General features: G+C 38.0%; 1 protein-coding gene across 2 annotated transcripts; it reads left to right on the forward strand.

The window, feature by feature from the left end:
* The first annotated feature begins 408 nt into the window (after positions 1 to 408).
* LOC104888136 (hypothetical protein) lies at positions 409 to 12,485 on the forward strand. 2 transcript variants are annotated; one of them, XM_057393479.1, is made up of 6 exons: positions 409 to 721; positions 6,733 to 7,640; positions 8,848 to 10,406; positions 10,603 to 10,722; positions 10,921 to 11,092; positions 11,173 to 12,485. In XM_057393479.1, the coding sequence occupies exons 2-6, from the start codon at positions 6,794 to 6,796 to the stop codon at positions 12,336 to 12,338; spliced, it is 3,864 nt and encodes a 1,287-aa protein (XP_057249462.1). In that variant the 5' UTR covers positions 409 to 721; positions 6,733 to 6,793; the 3' UTR covers positions 12,339 to 12,485. The 2 variants fall into 2 exon arrangements, with proteins under 2 accessions (XP_057249462.1, XP_010671313.2); XM_010673011.4 differs by lacking the exon at positions 409 to 721 and adding an exon at positions 6,061 to 6,222.
* The last annotated feature ends 769 nt before the right edge of the window (positions 12,486 to 13,254 follow it).

The following is a 13,254-nucleotide window of genomic DNA, read 5'->3' on the forward strand; positions in this document are numbered from 1 at the left end:
CAATAACTTTTACATGAGCTTAGAGGTGATCATGGGCCGGGCCGGGCCGCGGCCAAAAAAATTTGCCCATTGGCCGGGCCGGGCCAAAATTCGGGCCGAATTTTTGTGTCCAAAGCCCGCTATTTCGGGCCGGGCTTAGCGGGCTTTTGCGGGCCAAAACGGGCCGGGCCAAAAAATAGACTAAAAAGTCGTTTTTAGCTTGCCCAAACCAAAAAACAAAAAAAAAAGGGGCCCCGGCCCGCCAGAGCCGAAAAATTCTGCCCAAAAACGGGCCGGGCCGGGCCAAAATGATCACCTCTACATGAGCTTATTATGCGTGTCAACAATGTATACAAAATAAAAATTATTATATGTTTGACAATGAAAGGTCGTACATAGACTATAGTCTATATAAATCCATATACTTGGTGTATGAGTATGACATTGCGCCACAAAAAACTAAAGCCCCACAAACTGCTCCACAACCAAACACACATTGAATAGGCTAGAACTTAGCTATTGCTTATTGCTTAGAGGAGAGAGAAAATAGAACAGGAGATAAATTTCAAAGTAAAGATGATGAAGTTGGGTGTTGTAGTTGAGTTGTTGGAACAATACAAGGCTGTTCTTACAAGAATGAGGCTTGAGTTGGTTGCTACAAGGAGATTGTTACCTTCATCATCATCTTCATCTTCATCTTCATCTTCGTCTTCTACTAGTGTTTGGTCTCCTATTTCTGAAGGTTCTCCTTCTTTCATTGTTTATTTTTAAACAAGAAGATTAATAATTTCTTGAAGAATGGTTTGATCATTCAAGGTTTTGAATTTTTTGATTTTTGTTTCTTTTTTCATATAATATATATTCATTCATTGGTTTGTGATACAATAATTGTAGCACTTGATCCAATCCTTTTTTGGATGGAATGAAATATAAAATTTGTTGATGTGATGGTTTTCTGTTTTTCATGCTAGTTTTACTTACTGTTTTTTTTTTTTACTCCTTTTTGTATTCAGGTTTCTAGTATTTCACTTTGACAAGTTGGTTCATTGGGAGAATTGTGTGTGTAAATGACTGATTATAGAGTGATGTAAACTAGATTTAATTTCAAGTGTCGTCGTGTCGGGTATATTTTTATAAGAGTTTACCAATTAAGTTAGATGATATAAAAGAATTAGATAACTATACGAGTGTTAATGTGACAGCTAAAAATAATTAGATAAATTTTTTTATGCTTATAAGTTGAGCTCGTGCATCACATAAATATACAATAGCATAATCCACTTCGCCCTCTACCACTTTCAAGTAGACGGGATAATAATTTTATATATCTAATGGATAATCTACTTATTAGAGTAGAGATGGTCAATAGTGCTGGTCAATTCAACCCATCTAGTCCGGTTAATTTTTTTAGGTTGTGTGGATCGAGCCCACGAAAAGCCTGATCCAGCTCGCCTCAAACTGTGAAATTAGTGGGTGAGCTGTTGGCCAATTTTTTCGAGCTCAACCCGCAAAACCCCGCTACTAATATCGCTCAACTCGGTTTGTGAAACCGGTGCAACCCGATCCATGAACCGTATCAACCCAACCTAAGTAATTTCTCTACCAAATTGTGTATATTTTATTCAAATTATATATATTTTAATCAAATTGTATATATTATAATTCAATCAAATTCAAAAATAATGAAATTATTCATTAATATTAGTAACTGTATAATTTTCATTAGTTTTAAAGGTTTTATGTAACAATAATGAATGATTCCAATGATTAAATAATTTTGAAAAAATATTCTTATGCCGGCCCGCCAGCCAGGTCGAGCTTGCTAGGACAGGGCCACAATCACGAGCACCGATTATCGAATAGTGAAAATTGGTAACAGGCCGGTGTGGGCCAAGATTTTTCACCCTATGGACCAACCTGCCCAAATTATAAATTTGACGATCTGATCTTGTGTCGTAAAAATCTCAGTCCGGCTCGCCGGAGTCTGCGGACCAGCCGGTCCAATCCACACCAATGGTCATCTCTACATTAGAGATACACATTAATATTTAATAGAATGTAATACACTAAAATAGATTTTCAATTATCAATCTATCTCTAATTCATATGCAATATTTTTTTGGGACTCCTTTCGGGGTCGTGGTAAGATAAATTATCCACCAGGTAAATGAAGCTTTCTCCTTATACGTGAATTCATGTCCACCTATAGTACACTGTACACGAAACTTGTTAATGAGTTGGGATACATTGACACAATATAGCGGGTCAACCTAACAGGCGAGCGAGATAGAAGTCAACGTATTGAAAATAAATTAATTTAAATTTGTCATTTATCATCTTAAATTTCTTTTAAAATTTATATTTATATCATTTCGCCTTTACTTTTTTTTTAAGAGTCCTACTCCTTCCTCGAAAATCCATGTTAAGAAGAATTTCTTCTGGCTGCCATCAAGGCCAAACAAGCCCCAACCCTCTCTCTCCAACATTGAAATTTGCTTCCACCAAAATTTGAACCTTGGTATCACATATAACTAGGAGATAGAATCATGAGAAGCCATACTATTAGATTCAACGATTCTTGATATTTCGACTTTAAATGGAGTCTTGTACTCTTGTGTATTTAAATAATAAATACGTTATTTTCATTGGGCTTTTCAGTTTTGCTACAATGAGTGGTAAGAAAGCTTCCATGTGACATAATTAAGTTGTGGCAAGACATCAACTATAGCTCTACATTAATGTTGCATGACATCTAACGCTTATCGGGGACGACAATTGACAAGGCAGACCCAAGCGTTGTTTGCTATTGTCCCCATAATCGGCTTATCAGATCATTATCATCTGTGTGCTCATATGCATTTGCTCCGAAATCTTCAACAGATGCAGATGCACTAGTAGTAGACTAGCTAGTAGTAGTCAGTCAATCATCTCGTGCATATACTGCTGCTTGAAGTCTGAAGACCTACATAGATTCATCTCCTAAATCCTCATAATTGAATACTTTGATGACATTATTAGCGATTAGCATAATTGATATTTCTTTCATATTAATAATTTCACCAACCACAATGGAACTAATAAAATTGGCTAAAACACAACCCTACCTTTTCATTTATTTAGTTTTAAGATTTAACAATTACATATATATATTTTTAGAACAATATGATAAGATGAAGGGAAATTAACTCAATCTGGGTTTAGGTGACAAAACACTTTGAGAGTGGGGAGATGGTAAGGTTGACAAATCTTTCGATGGGCTTAGCACAAGCCCACACAAGAGAAGAGTATGATCACACACAAGCCCAATGGGGTTCCATCCTAAAACCATATGGTGATAGGTGGAGTAATCCATTAACTTATATATTAGTCATATACTTTCAATAATTATTCCAATGTGGGACACATGTGGATTACACTCTCAACACTCCCCCTCACTTAAACTTGCAATTGGATAGGTTGCATACACCTCGTTGGCCCTACTTGGGATTCCAACATGAGGTCAACAACAAGCCCCTACTTGGGGCGCCCCTACTTGGGGCGCCCCTACTTGGGACACAATTATGTTGGAACACGTGCTCCAAATAGATCAAACCTTCCATCTTGCATTCAATGGGCCACATACCCTGGGTCGGGATCGTCTGCTCTGATACCATGACAAATCTCGGTGGGCTCAGCACAAGCCCACACAAGAGAAGAGTATGACCACACACAAGCCCAATGGGGTTCCATCCTAAAACCATATGGTGATAGGTGGAGTAACCCATTAGCTTATATATTAGTCGTATACTTTCAATTCTTCCAATGTGGGACACATGTGGATTACACTCTCAACAAAGGTTTCATTGAAAGTGCCTCTAATGCGGATTGAACCCCCAACTTTGAAGTTGGAAGGTTTGTACCTTAGCACTAGACCAAGCTTAGCTTGGTAGATTTAACAATCATATGATATAAGAATTTAAATCATAATATACGAAATGAATCAGAGTTCACACCTTTTGAAGATCAATGTAGCTACAACTTTGAATAAAACGTCAAACTCTTGTTGTACTAAAGGACTAAAGGTAAAGCTCGAACATGGGATTCAGTCTGGATAGGCTTGCGACCAACTCTTGTTCCAACATTACGGTTCATTTTTTTCAACCACCTCTCTTTGGATTTGTACAATTAGTATTATAACCGTGACCTAAAGTTGCGAACCAATGTTAGTATTCATGAATTCACGTTATTAACTGAAAGTTACCTAGCTGATTCGACTTCAGTATTCATACATCCACACATGAGAATCTTCTGAATGGCTTGTCATACCCCTCTTAAAATTATATAATTTTTATTCATACATCCACGCAATTTCTTCAACTTATTTTCAGCACCAAGCTCGAAAATAATTCAACAATACTACTTAGAGTAATCAGGGCAATGTTTAACCATGCTCTTTAAACATGTAATATGTTTTGGAGCAGAAATGTACACAATTTTATAGGTGATTAATTAGACTACAAACTAGAGTTAAACAACATTGGCCTCACCTGAAATACACGAGATCATGCAGATTTTTTTTGCCCAAATTTCAAGTTTCACCCAATCTTTGGCAAAAAAGGGATTTTGGCCCGGTCCGGCCCGACCCGATTTTTTTGGCCCGAAAAACCCGGCAATGTTGGCACGAAATAGCGGACTTTGGACACACGATCACCTCAAGATTTTGGAAATCCCAAAACTGAAAGTGTAGCTAAAATTCGTCCTAACTAAAAATGACTCGAAAAAAAGGTCTTTTTTGACCTAAATTAGCGGGTTTCGGCACAAAACATTGCTCGATTACAAGCTTGGCCAAAGACTTTGGTCGAAAACGGCTTACTTTTTAGCTATACATTCATCCTGACCCATAATGACCTCTACTACCAACCTCTTGTGTAGTTATGTGTATTTTTTTCCCCATTGGGAACCCTATAGTAAGATGAAGGGTTATATCAGACTAAAACCTCTCGCAAGTTAACCCGACCTGGATTTGCGGGCATACACTTTGAAATTGGGGGATGGTAAGGGGAAACCCTCTCCCAAAGTTCCCCTAGTAGGGATCGAACTCCTAATCTTGAAGTTGGAAGGTTATTTCCTTACGACTAGACCAAACTTAAATTGGTAAATAAGAAATTGCATAGTACTCCCTCCGTCCCATAATATAGTGCCTATTTCATTTTTGGTGGTCAAATTTTTAAATCTTTGACCGAATATTCTCATTTGTATATATAAAAAAACATATTCATGTAGGATCTTGTTAGATTTGTCTCAATGTGTAGTTTCATAATATCAACTTTTTATATTTTTTATCAATAAGGAATTGAAGATATTAAAGGTCAAAGTTACGTTTTGGAGACCGTGAAAAAAGAAACAAGCACTATATTATGGGACGGAGGGAGTATATGTTGATCCCAAAACCTCAAGTTCATATACTAAAGTTTTAACCACTAAATCAAATTGTATTTACGGCCCGTTTGGTAGTCGTTAATAAATTGTGGTAATGGGAATAAATTTTAAGTGTAATTTTATTAGGAAAAGACCCTTAAAATCTCCATGGGGAGACATTTTTTCTCCATGGGCAAGCAATCTCACCCCTAAACTTGTGTTTTTGTCTCCAAGGGGAACCAATTTTCATTACCACTCATTACCACCCTACAAGGTGGTATTGGATGGGAATGAAAATTCAAGAAGGAAAGTGGACACTTTAGGATAAATTAACATTACCATGGGAATGGACAATGATATTTTTCACAAATTTACACACAAATTCATTCTCATTACCACCATTTATGACCAACTACCAAACGAGCCGTTAGTGTATTCATTTTTTTCCAGGCTGGATTAATCTACGAGATGTACCTCAGTACCGGTCCACCAGGAGCCTTTATTTTACCATCCCATTATATAGAGACACATATAGTCAATACTCAAATAGTGTGTGTATCTCATGTTTCCAAGTTAAAAAAAAATCAGAAAAAGTAGAACAAGCTAATAAATGAATTAGGGGATACCAAAATAGAAGCAAACAGTTAACACGTGGGTGAAATGACCAAAAGAGGTCCCTTAGACTCTGGCGTGACACAACAGAAAAAAAAAATTCATCTTCGATTAAATTAAACCCAAACAAACATAGCAATTGCCAAAACAGTGTGACTGGGTTGAGAGAGGGCGAAAAATAGGAGAGAGAGAGAGCATCAAATTTATGCTTTTGTGTTCGACGATCATCTTCAGGTAACCCCAATTTCTAATTTCGATATGAATTTATTAGATTATGTGAAAATTTGCAGTTTTTCCTGTGTTTTTTCATTAGAAAAGAGAGAATTTTTTACACTTCGACTATTTTATTATTAATAATAATATTCACTATGTAAATTTACTGTTTTGATATCTTCTAATACTCATATGTAATGCTTATGAAATCATATGGTTTTTTTTTTTCAATTTCAATTTTTAGGTAACATAATTAATTATCAGGTAAACCCTAATTAATAGAGGAAAGGGGGTTGATGATTAGATAAATTAGATGATGGATTTTCTGGGAATGTCCTCAAATTTATCAGTCTTATAGTAAATTATGTTCGTGCTTTTTTTTTTTAATGAAAAATTGCCCATGTTTAATAGTTTTTCTATAAAGATTTTGGGTGTAGTAATTTAGGACTAGATACTGTTTGTTCTTGTTTCCTGATTTTCAATTGCCTAATTCTGGGTTATTTTATTTTATTTTTCTGGGAATTTGATTAGCTGAAGGAATATATGCTGGAAGACTAAGAAAAAGTGTGGGATTTTGAAGGATTAATAAGAAATGATGACTTCTTCTGGGTCAGGATCATATAGGGTTGGAGGGTCATTATCATCATCCAATTTATCACCTTTAGCTCCACCCTTTAAGGTTGAAAAATCCCTTCCGAAGCCGAATTCGACGAACCCATCAATGAATTTTTCTGATGTGCCTGTGTATGGTGCTTGTTTTGACCCCACCCCTGGCCACTTTTGGAACTCTTCCTCTTCATCTACTTCTAAACCCAACTGCGCAGCAACTGAGTCAGTAGTTACTCTTACCAATTGCAAACCTTCCCCTAGTATGTATGGGTACGGGGATTCCCAATCAAACACTTCGCCTCCTAGCGTTTACTATGGTAGCACTAAGGTTGGGTCTGGATATGATCCTTTTTCGTATGATCCATTCCCAAGCAGGATGGCCTCGAATACTGATGAGGCAGGAAAAGCTTATTATCCTCCATATGTTTCCCCTCCACCCCAGAAAGATGGATACTCGGGATTGGGGGCTGGTAATGGGTCAGGTTATGACTTGCTGTCATACTCTGGGTCTGCCCATTTGAGTGGACCTGGATCTGCTCAAGTTGATCACCCGCAGCATATGTCTAGTGACAGTGGTTATAAATCGAAGTGGGGTTTTGTTTGGAGTGGGTTGAATGATAGAGAACATGGCAATTGGATGGACTACGGTCAGGGGTTTGTTTCCAAGGACTTGAACACCTCAAATTTATCTAACAACAGGAGTTCTCTTTTTGTTGATGGGAGCAGTCAGAGTCGACCTTTTGTTGACATCAATACTTATCCTTTTGTTGATGGGACCAACAAAAATCATCTTTTTGGTGATGTAAGCAACAAGAGTCATCTAAAACAAGGTATTTCACTCCCTTCAACTTTATATATTCTTGTTTGCTGAGTATTCCTTCATGCCGTGATATTCTGCTCTGGTATTCTCTTTAATGCCACATAGAGTGGGGTTCCACTTTCATTGGTTTGTATTGTGTGTCTTGTGTTTTATTGATTGTTGTTTGCACAGTTGATCGAATAAATAAAGAATTGAAAGTTCATAATTATGAACATCTACTGGGCACTCCGTGGGTATGTGGCCTTCAGTGTTTCAGCTGACATGATTGGATAGGATTCAATACCTCTTTGGTTGCTTAAGACTTATATGTCATCTAATATTATGTTAATGTTGCTCTATGCTCTGATGCTTTGGCGACTATGTAATGGGACTTCTTACCAAACTTGACGTTGAGTTGTACACTTTTCTCTTCTCCTCCTCTTGCTCTCCCTCTCCCTCTCCCTCTCTATAGTTGTTTCTAATTTGTCGGATATGTAGTGCTATTGGCGAGCAATTTTATGAGAGTATAGCACTTCATTTGACGCAGTGTAGGAATCTTGCTAACATCCTAGTATCCTGTGGCTGGCAGGGTTTCTGCATTATAGTTCTGAAAATCACATCATCCGAGCTATTGTTTTCTCCAAGACATTCTTTAGTGTTGACAGTATTTATTTTCTTTCTCTTTGTGGTTAATATTGTATGGGTCCTCCAATTGACATCTGTTTTAGTCTTTTTGAGCTTTGTTGTATGTGTTAAATTATTTTTGCTGGACTGATTCAAGATATCTTAATTCCATCTAATGGAGTTACGGGATTATGAATTTATGATGGACTAAATATTAATGCTTGCTGATGATGATGTTCCTGATTCAAGATATTTCCATAAATTATCGATCTTATGATCACTGAGGTGGACGAAGTTAGTCCTGTTTGACTATCAAGGGTTTTCGTTCCCTTGTTGGAGATCATTAGAACATGTTGTCCAATCCCTGCAAACATCGTTTCCTTGGTATCTATCAGATCATTGGGAATTATCTTTCTCAGATACATATGAATTTTTTTAGTCTTTATCCAATACGCAAAGACTTATTATTTCTGTATGTTTGGCCCTGAGATAAATGTAACCAGTCAGCCATGATTAATCCTTTGAAATTTTTTTCAGCAAAATATGTTCTTTGGATAGAATGCTGAGACCTTGACTGCTTGGTTATCAGTGATCTTGGTTGTTATTGTATTCAGGGGCTTGTGTAACTCAGGACTTAGATTTACATGGGCAATTTTCCAGTGCTAAAGACAGCTGCTTTGATATTTTTGGTGGAGCATATAGCCTGGGCAGCCTTGGCGTAGAACAGCAAGATTGCAAGCCGTCTTCTGAATGCTCAAGAACGCGAACTTCTGCATCTGTATTTGTCTCCAAAGAAATCCCTCATCTTCAGGAACCAGTCCTAGAATCAGTTACAAGTTTCTGTGGCTCTCAAAAGGCAAATGGTTCTTTACCTGAGGACCACTTCAGCCAAGCAGGTTTTTATAGGTTTAATTGTGCATCAACCACCAGTACATTCCCCGTGACAATTACCAAATTACCTTATGGTGGGAGCAGCTCTTTAGTGGAAAGTACACCATCAGCTGTTAAGCTGAACTCTGTGGGCATTGATGTAGCAAACCAATGTAACACTGCTGCAGGGTACACCTCTTCTAATGAAATGGAGCCTCAGATGCCTCTTGGTTTGAAACGTCCGTCCAGCATTAGAATCCGAAGACCTGCCCCATCCTCCACGGCAGCATCCTCTTGCCAAATCGGAGAAACTGCAAATTGTAGGTTTGATGAGAAGGATGCCTTTGAGAAAACGAACATTCCACCTGAACTACCATATCACTTAAGCTCACATGGTGTAAACATGGAAGCTAGTCACGCTGAAGCTGTATATACCGTTGATAAATATTCTGGGGGATCTGATGTCCATAACCCTGCTGAGGATTCACCATGCTGGAAAGGAGCATCATCTAACAACTTTTCTCCTTTCGAATGTTCAGAAAGTGTGGTGTCTGATGTTCTTGTAAAAGAGATAGATAGATGCAGAAGTTTGAGTTCTCAGGATCTTCAGAATAAGAGCCTTCTTTTCAAGGCTTCTGATTCTAAAAATTTGTCCTTTGGGAAAGTGAACGAGGCAACTTACTTGGAGAGGCTTGCAGTTTCTGATTACACATCAAATGATGACGAATATTGTGGTCCAGTGAATACATTCTGTCGCTTTGATCTTAATACTGCAGATGGCCTTCAGTTTGCTGATAATTCTCATGCATTGGGGGCGGAATGCAATATGATAAACAAACCAAAAGCTTGCCTGAACTCAAAAAATTCTCTTGCTGCAGATTTTATGTTTAAAGGAGAATCTTCATCTGCAGAAATTACACTTGAAGCACCACCTTCTGAAAATATTGGCAAGGCCAGTCCTGTTGCTGCAGAGAGTCTTTCTGGTTCACCATCAATTATTGGCAATAATCTCTCAAATCCGCTTGCCGGAAACAAAGCTAGTTTAGAGTCAGTCAATGAAGTCTCAGATTCAAGGATTAGTGCTAATGTGCTGCTGAGAACAATGATGAATCTATCGGAAATATTTCGATGCTACTGCTTCAGTAATAGAACTGAAGTTGCAGAGAAACAATCAGTAGCCATCAAGCAGATCATTAACAATCTTAATGCATCCATGGTAATGATGACGGAACAGACAATTCCGACTTCGGTGCTTTCAACACCAGACAATCTTCTGTGGAAAGATTTTCCTGCTGTTCAGATGGTATGATGTTTCACATTCTGTTTTAGTTATGCAGGCCTTGATCTCTGGAAATAGTTTGTGTCTCTTTCTCTCTGCTTGGCACCTAAGTTGCTCCGATTATGATTTCTCCCTTGGTTAGATATTAATACCCCGAGTTTCAACAATGGGGTTCATTATTCTATATTCGAGCTACTTATGCTGCTTAGTGTGGGTCCAGGTGAATGATGCTGAAGCGCTTGCTACTTCTGTGAAGCTTGGCAGGACAACAGAGGACTCTTTCGATTATGTTTCTTTTGAGGATGATAGAAACCCTTGTGGGGATGCTAATATGACGGAGGTATGTTTCTCTAGTTGGAGTGAAGTGAAAGTTCTTTTGTTATAATAGATATCGTGATTCCATGGATTATATCTATTTGCACAAATACTGGAGGATTTTTACTCCGCATGCCAGCTTACCCATAAAGAGCCAAAGAGTTCTTTTTAAAGTGAGGTATTTATAAATTTGTTAATCTTGAACAAACAACAATTGCTGTAGGCTGTAAAGAAGCTTCTTTCTGAGAATCTTCAAGAAGAGGAAATGGACCAGCAGAGACATTTGTACAAAAACCTATGGCTTGAAGCAGAAGCTTCACTATGTCTGATGACTGCTAAAGCTCGGTTTCTTCGTATGGAGTCTGAGATGAAGAGGACATATGATGGGACAAAAGGTAAGGTTTTATCTGAGTCAATTGTGCTTGGTATTCTAGTTCAAATTTGTTGCTTGTTAGTGATTGAAAGAATGTTGCAGGGGATAACCCAACCAGCTCCAATGTTTCTGTGCATTTACATGGAACTGTTGAATCAGCAACTGAGGATAAAGATTGTTCATCACTGGGCAAATATCTAAAGCCTACTACAACTGGCCAGCATAATCATATTGAACTATTTTGTGTTCCAAATTCACAGGTGGAAAGCTCATACATTTCGGATTCTGAAAAGGCAAGATTAACCAAAAAGGAAACCTGTTTCCCGTCTTTCTTTGCCTCTAGCCCAAGTGCCTTTGGCAATGACTTTAAATTAGCAACTGAGAATATAGGTTCACATAGAGTAGTTGAATTAGCAACTGAGGATAAAGAGTCATCATCTCTGGGTGAATGTCCAAATCCTGCTACAGCCAGTCAGCATGACAATATCGAGGTATCCCATCTTCCAAATTCGCATACAATGAGCTTCCCTTTGCCAGAAGCTGAAAGGTCTAAACCAACCAATGATGTTGAGACCTGTGTTATGGCCAGGTATCAAATCCTTAAGAATCGCGTAGGTTGCTCTGACACACTACAATTTGCTGGTGAACACAAATGTCCTGCGAGTTTGTATGATTCTGGTAATGAGTCCCATGCTTCAAGCACTATGACCAAATTAAATGATCTTGAGAGTGGGTCCGTTTTTGGTGGATACCAAATGCTGAAGTGTCGAGATGACAGCTTCAGACACCTGAATTCAGAAGACCAACAGTTACCAGGAGATGAAAATTATCTGCCAGATAATGGTTCCTCAATCCCAGGTAAAGCTTTCCAGGATTCACAGATGTCTAATTCTTTAGGTGTTACTGATGAACGGGAGGCTTCTGTCATGTCTAGGTTCCGAATCATACAAAGTCGTATGGATCAGTCAAACACACTGATCAATGATTCAGTACTAGGACAAGCAAGTGTCGTGGTGGTTGAGGACAATGATATAAAACTGGGCGGTTCCCAGCAGAAACCGTACATCAAGAAAACCACATTTGGGCCATATCCAGAATTGATCGAGGATGAAGATGTGCATATCTTTGATGTTGGGGTGAATAAGCAAGCATTTGCTCCAATTGTTAAGAGCAGTGTGATATTTGAAGGCTGGTACGACAATAATGACTGCTCTTCATCAGCAGACTGGGAACATATCTCTAGTCGCGATGTTTTAAATCAGAATTGATGCCTTCTGTATATGAGAAGATGTCATCCCTTGCGCATTCTAAACCCGCTTGTACATAATATATTACCTCCTAAACCTTTTTTTTTCAGTGCAAGTTTGTAATAAGCAATGACACCTTTTGAATTATGAAGCTTTCTATTGAGTGGATTACGCTTGTTTGGAATTGTTTACTCCTAGTCTGAAGAATATCATTAGGGTAAAATTTATGCTGTTGCAACTTTGTGAAGAGATTATTGTGGACATTGTATGGGGGAATTCTAAATACATTCAGGGGCAAATTGTGCATGTATAATTTATCACTTGGTCTAGAGGTTAGGTTTACAAGGTATTGCCCTAGTGGTGTTTTCAGTTATAACTTTTTGTTTCTCCTTCGATTTTTTGTTTGCCTCATTTTTTGTCCCATACACAGTTGTTTTGGTGTCCTACTTATTGTATTGATTTTTCCCTTCTTATCTGTAAGGATGTTTTAGGTTGGCATTCCCATTAGGGAGGGTAGCTTAAGGTTTTTCTTTCCGTATCAAAAAACAAACAAAAAAAAACACCCTTGCATACTAAGGTGTATATGCCATGTCAACAATAATTAGTCAAGTAGAAAAGGCTCCCAACAAGTTTTCAGATACAACCTAAAACCCGCATCTGAGCTGCATCTTCTATTACCGCCCTGCAATCGACATGATATATTTGCTCACATTCCGGGCGAAGGTCATAAAGCGCCAAGAGAAGTTCTGAAGCAGCTGACTACTTCAATCAGTTGAAAGTGCAAGAACGAATTTATATAATCCCATAGTTATTATGTATAAAATACTCCAATTACTGATAATGTGTTCATTCACTTTCATAGGTCAAGTAATTAATTTAACCTACCTCATCTGTGGTTTATTGACTTATTTCTCTTGGTCATTAATGCATTGCAAGA

Source organism: Beta vulgaris, chromosome 3 (assembly GCF_026745355.1).
Source record: "Beta vulgaris subsp. vulgaris cultivar EL10 chromosome 3, EL10.2, whole genome shotgun sequence".
NCBI classification, from domain to species: domain Eukaryota; kingdom Viridiplantae; phylum Streptophyta; class Magnoliopsida; order Caryophyllales; family Amaranthaceae; genus Beta; species Beta vulgaris.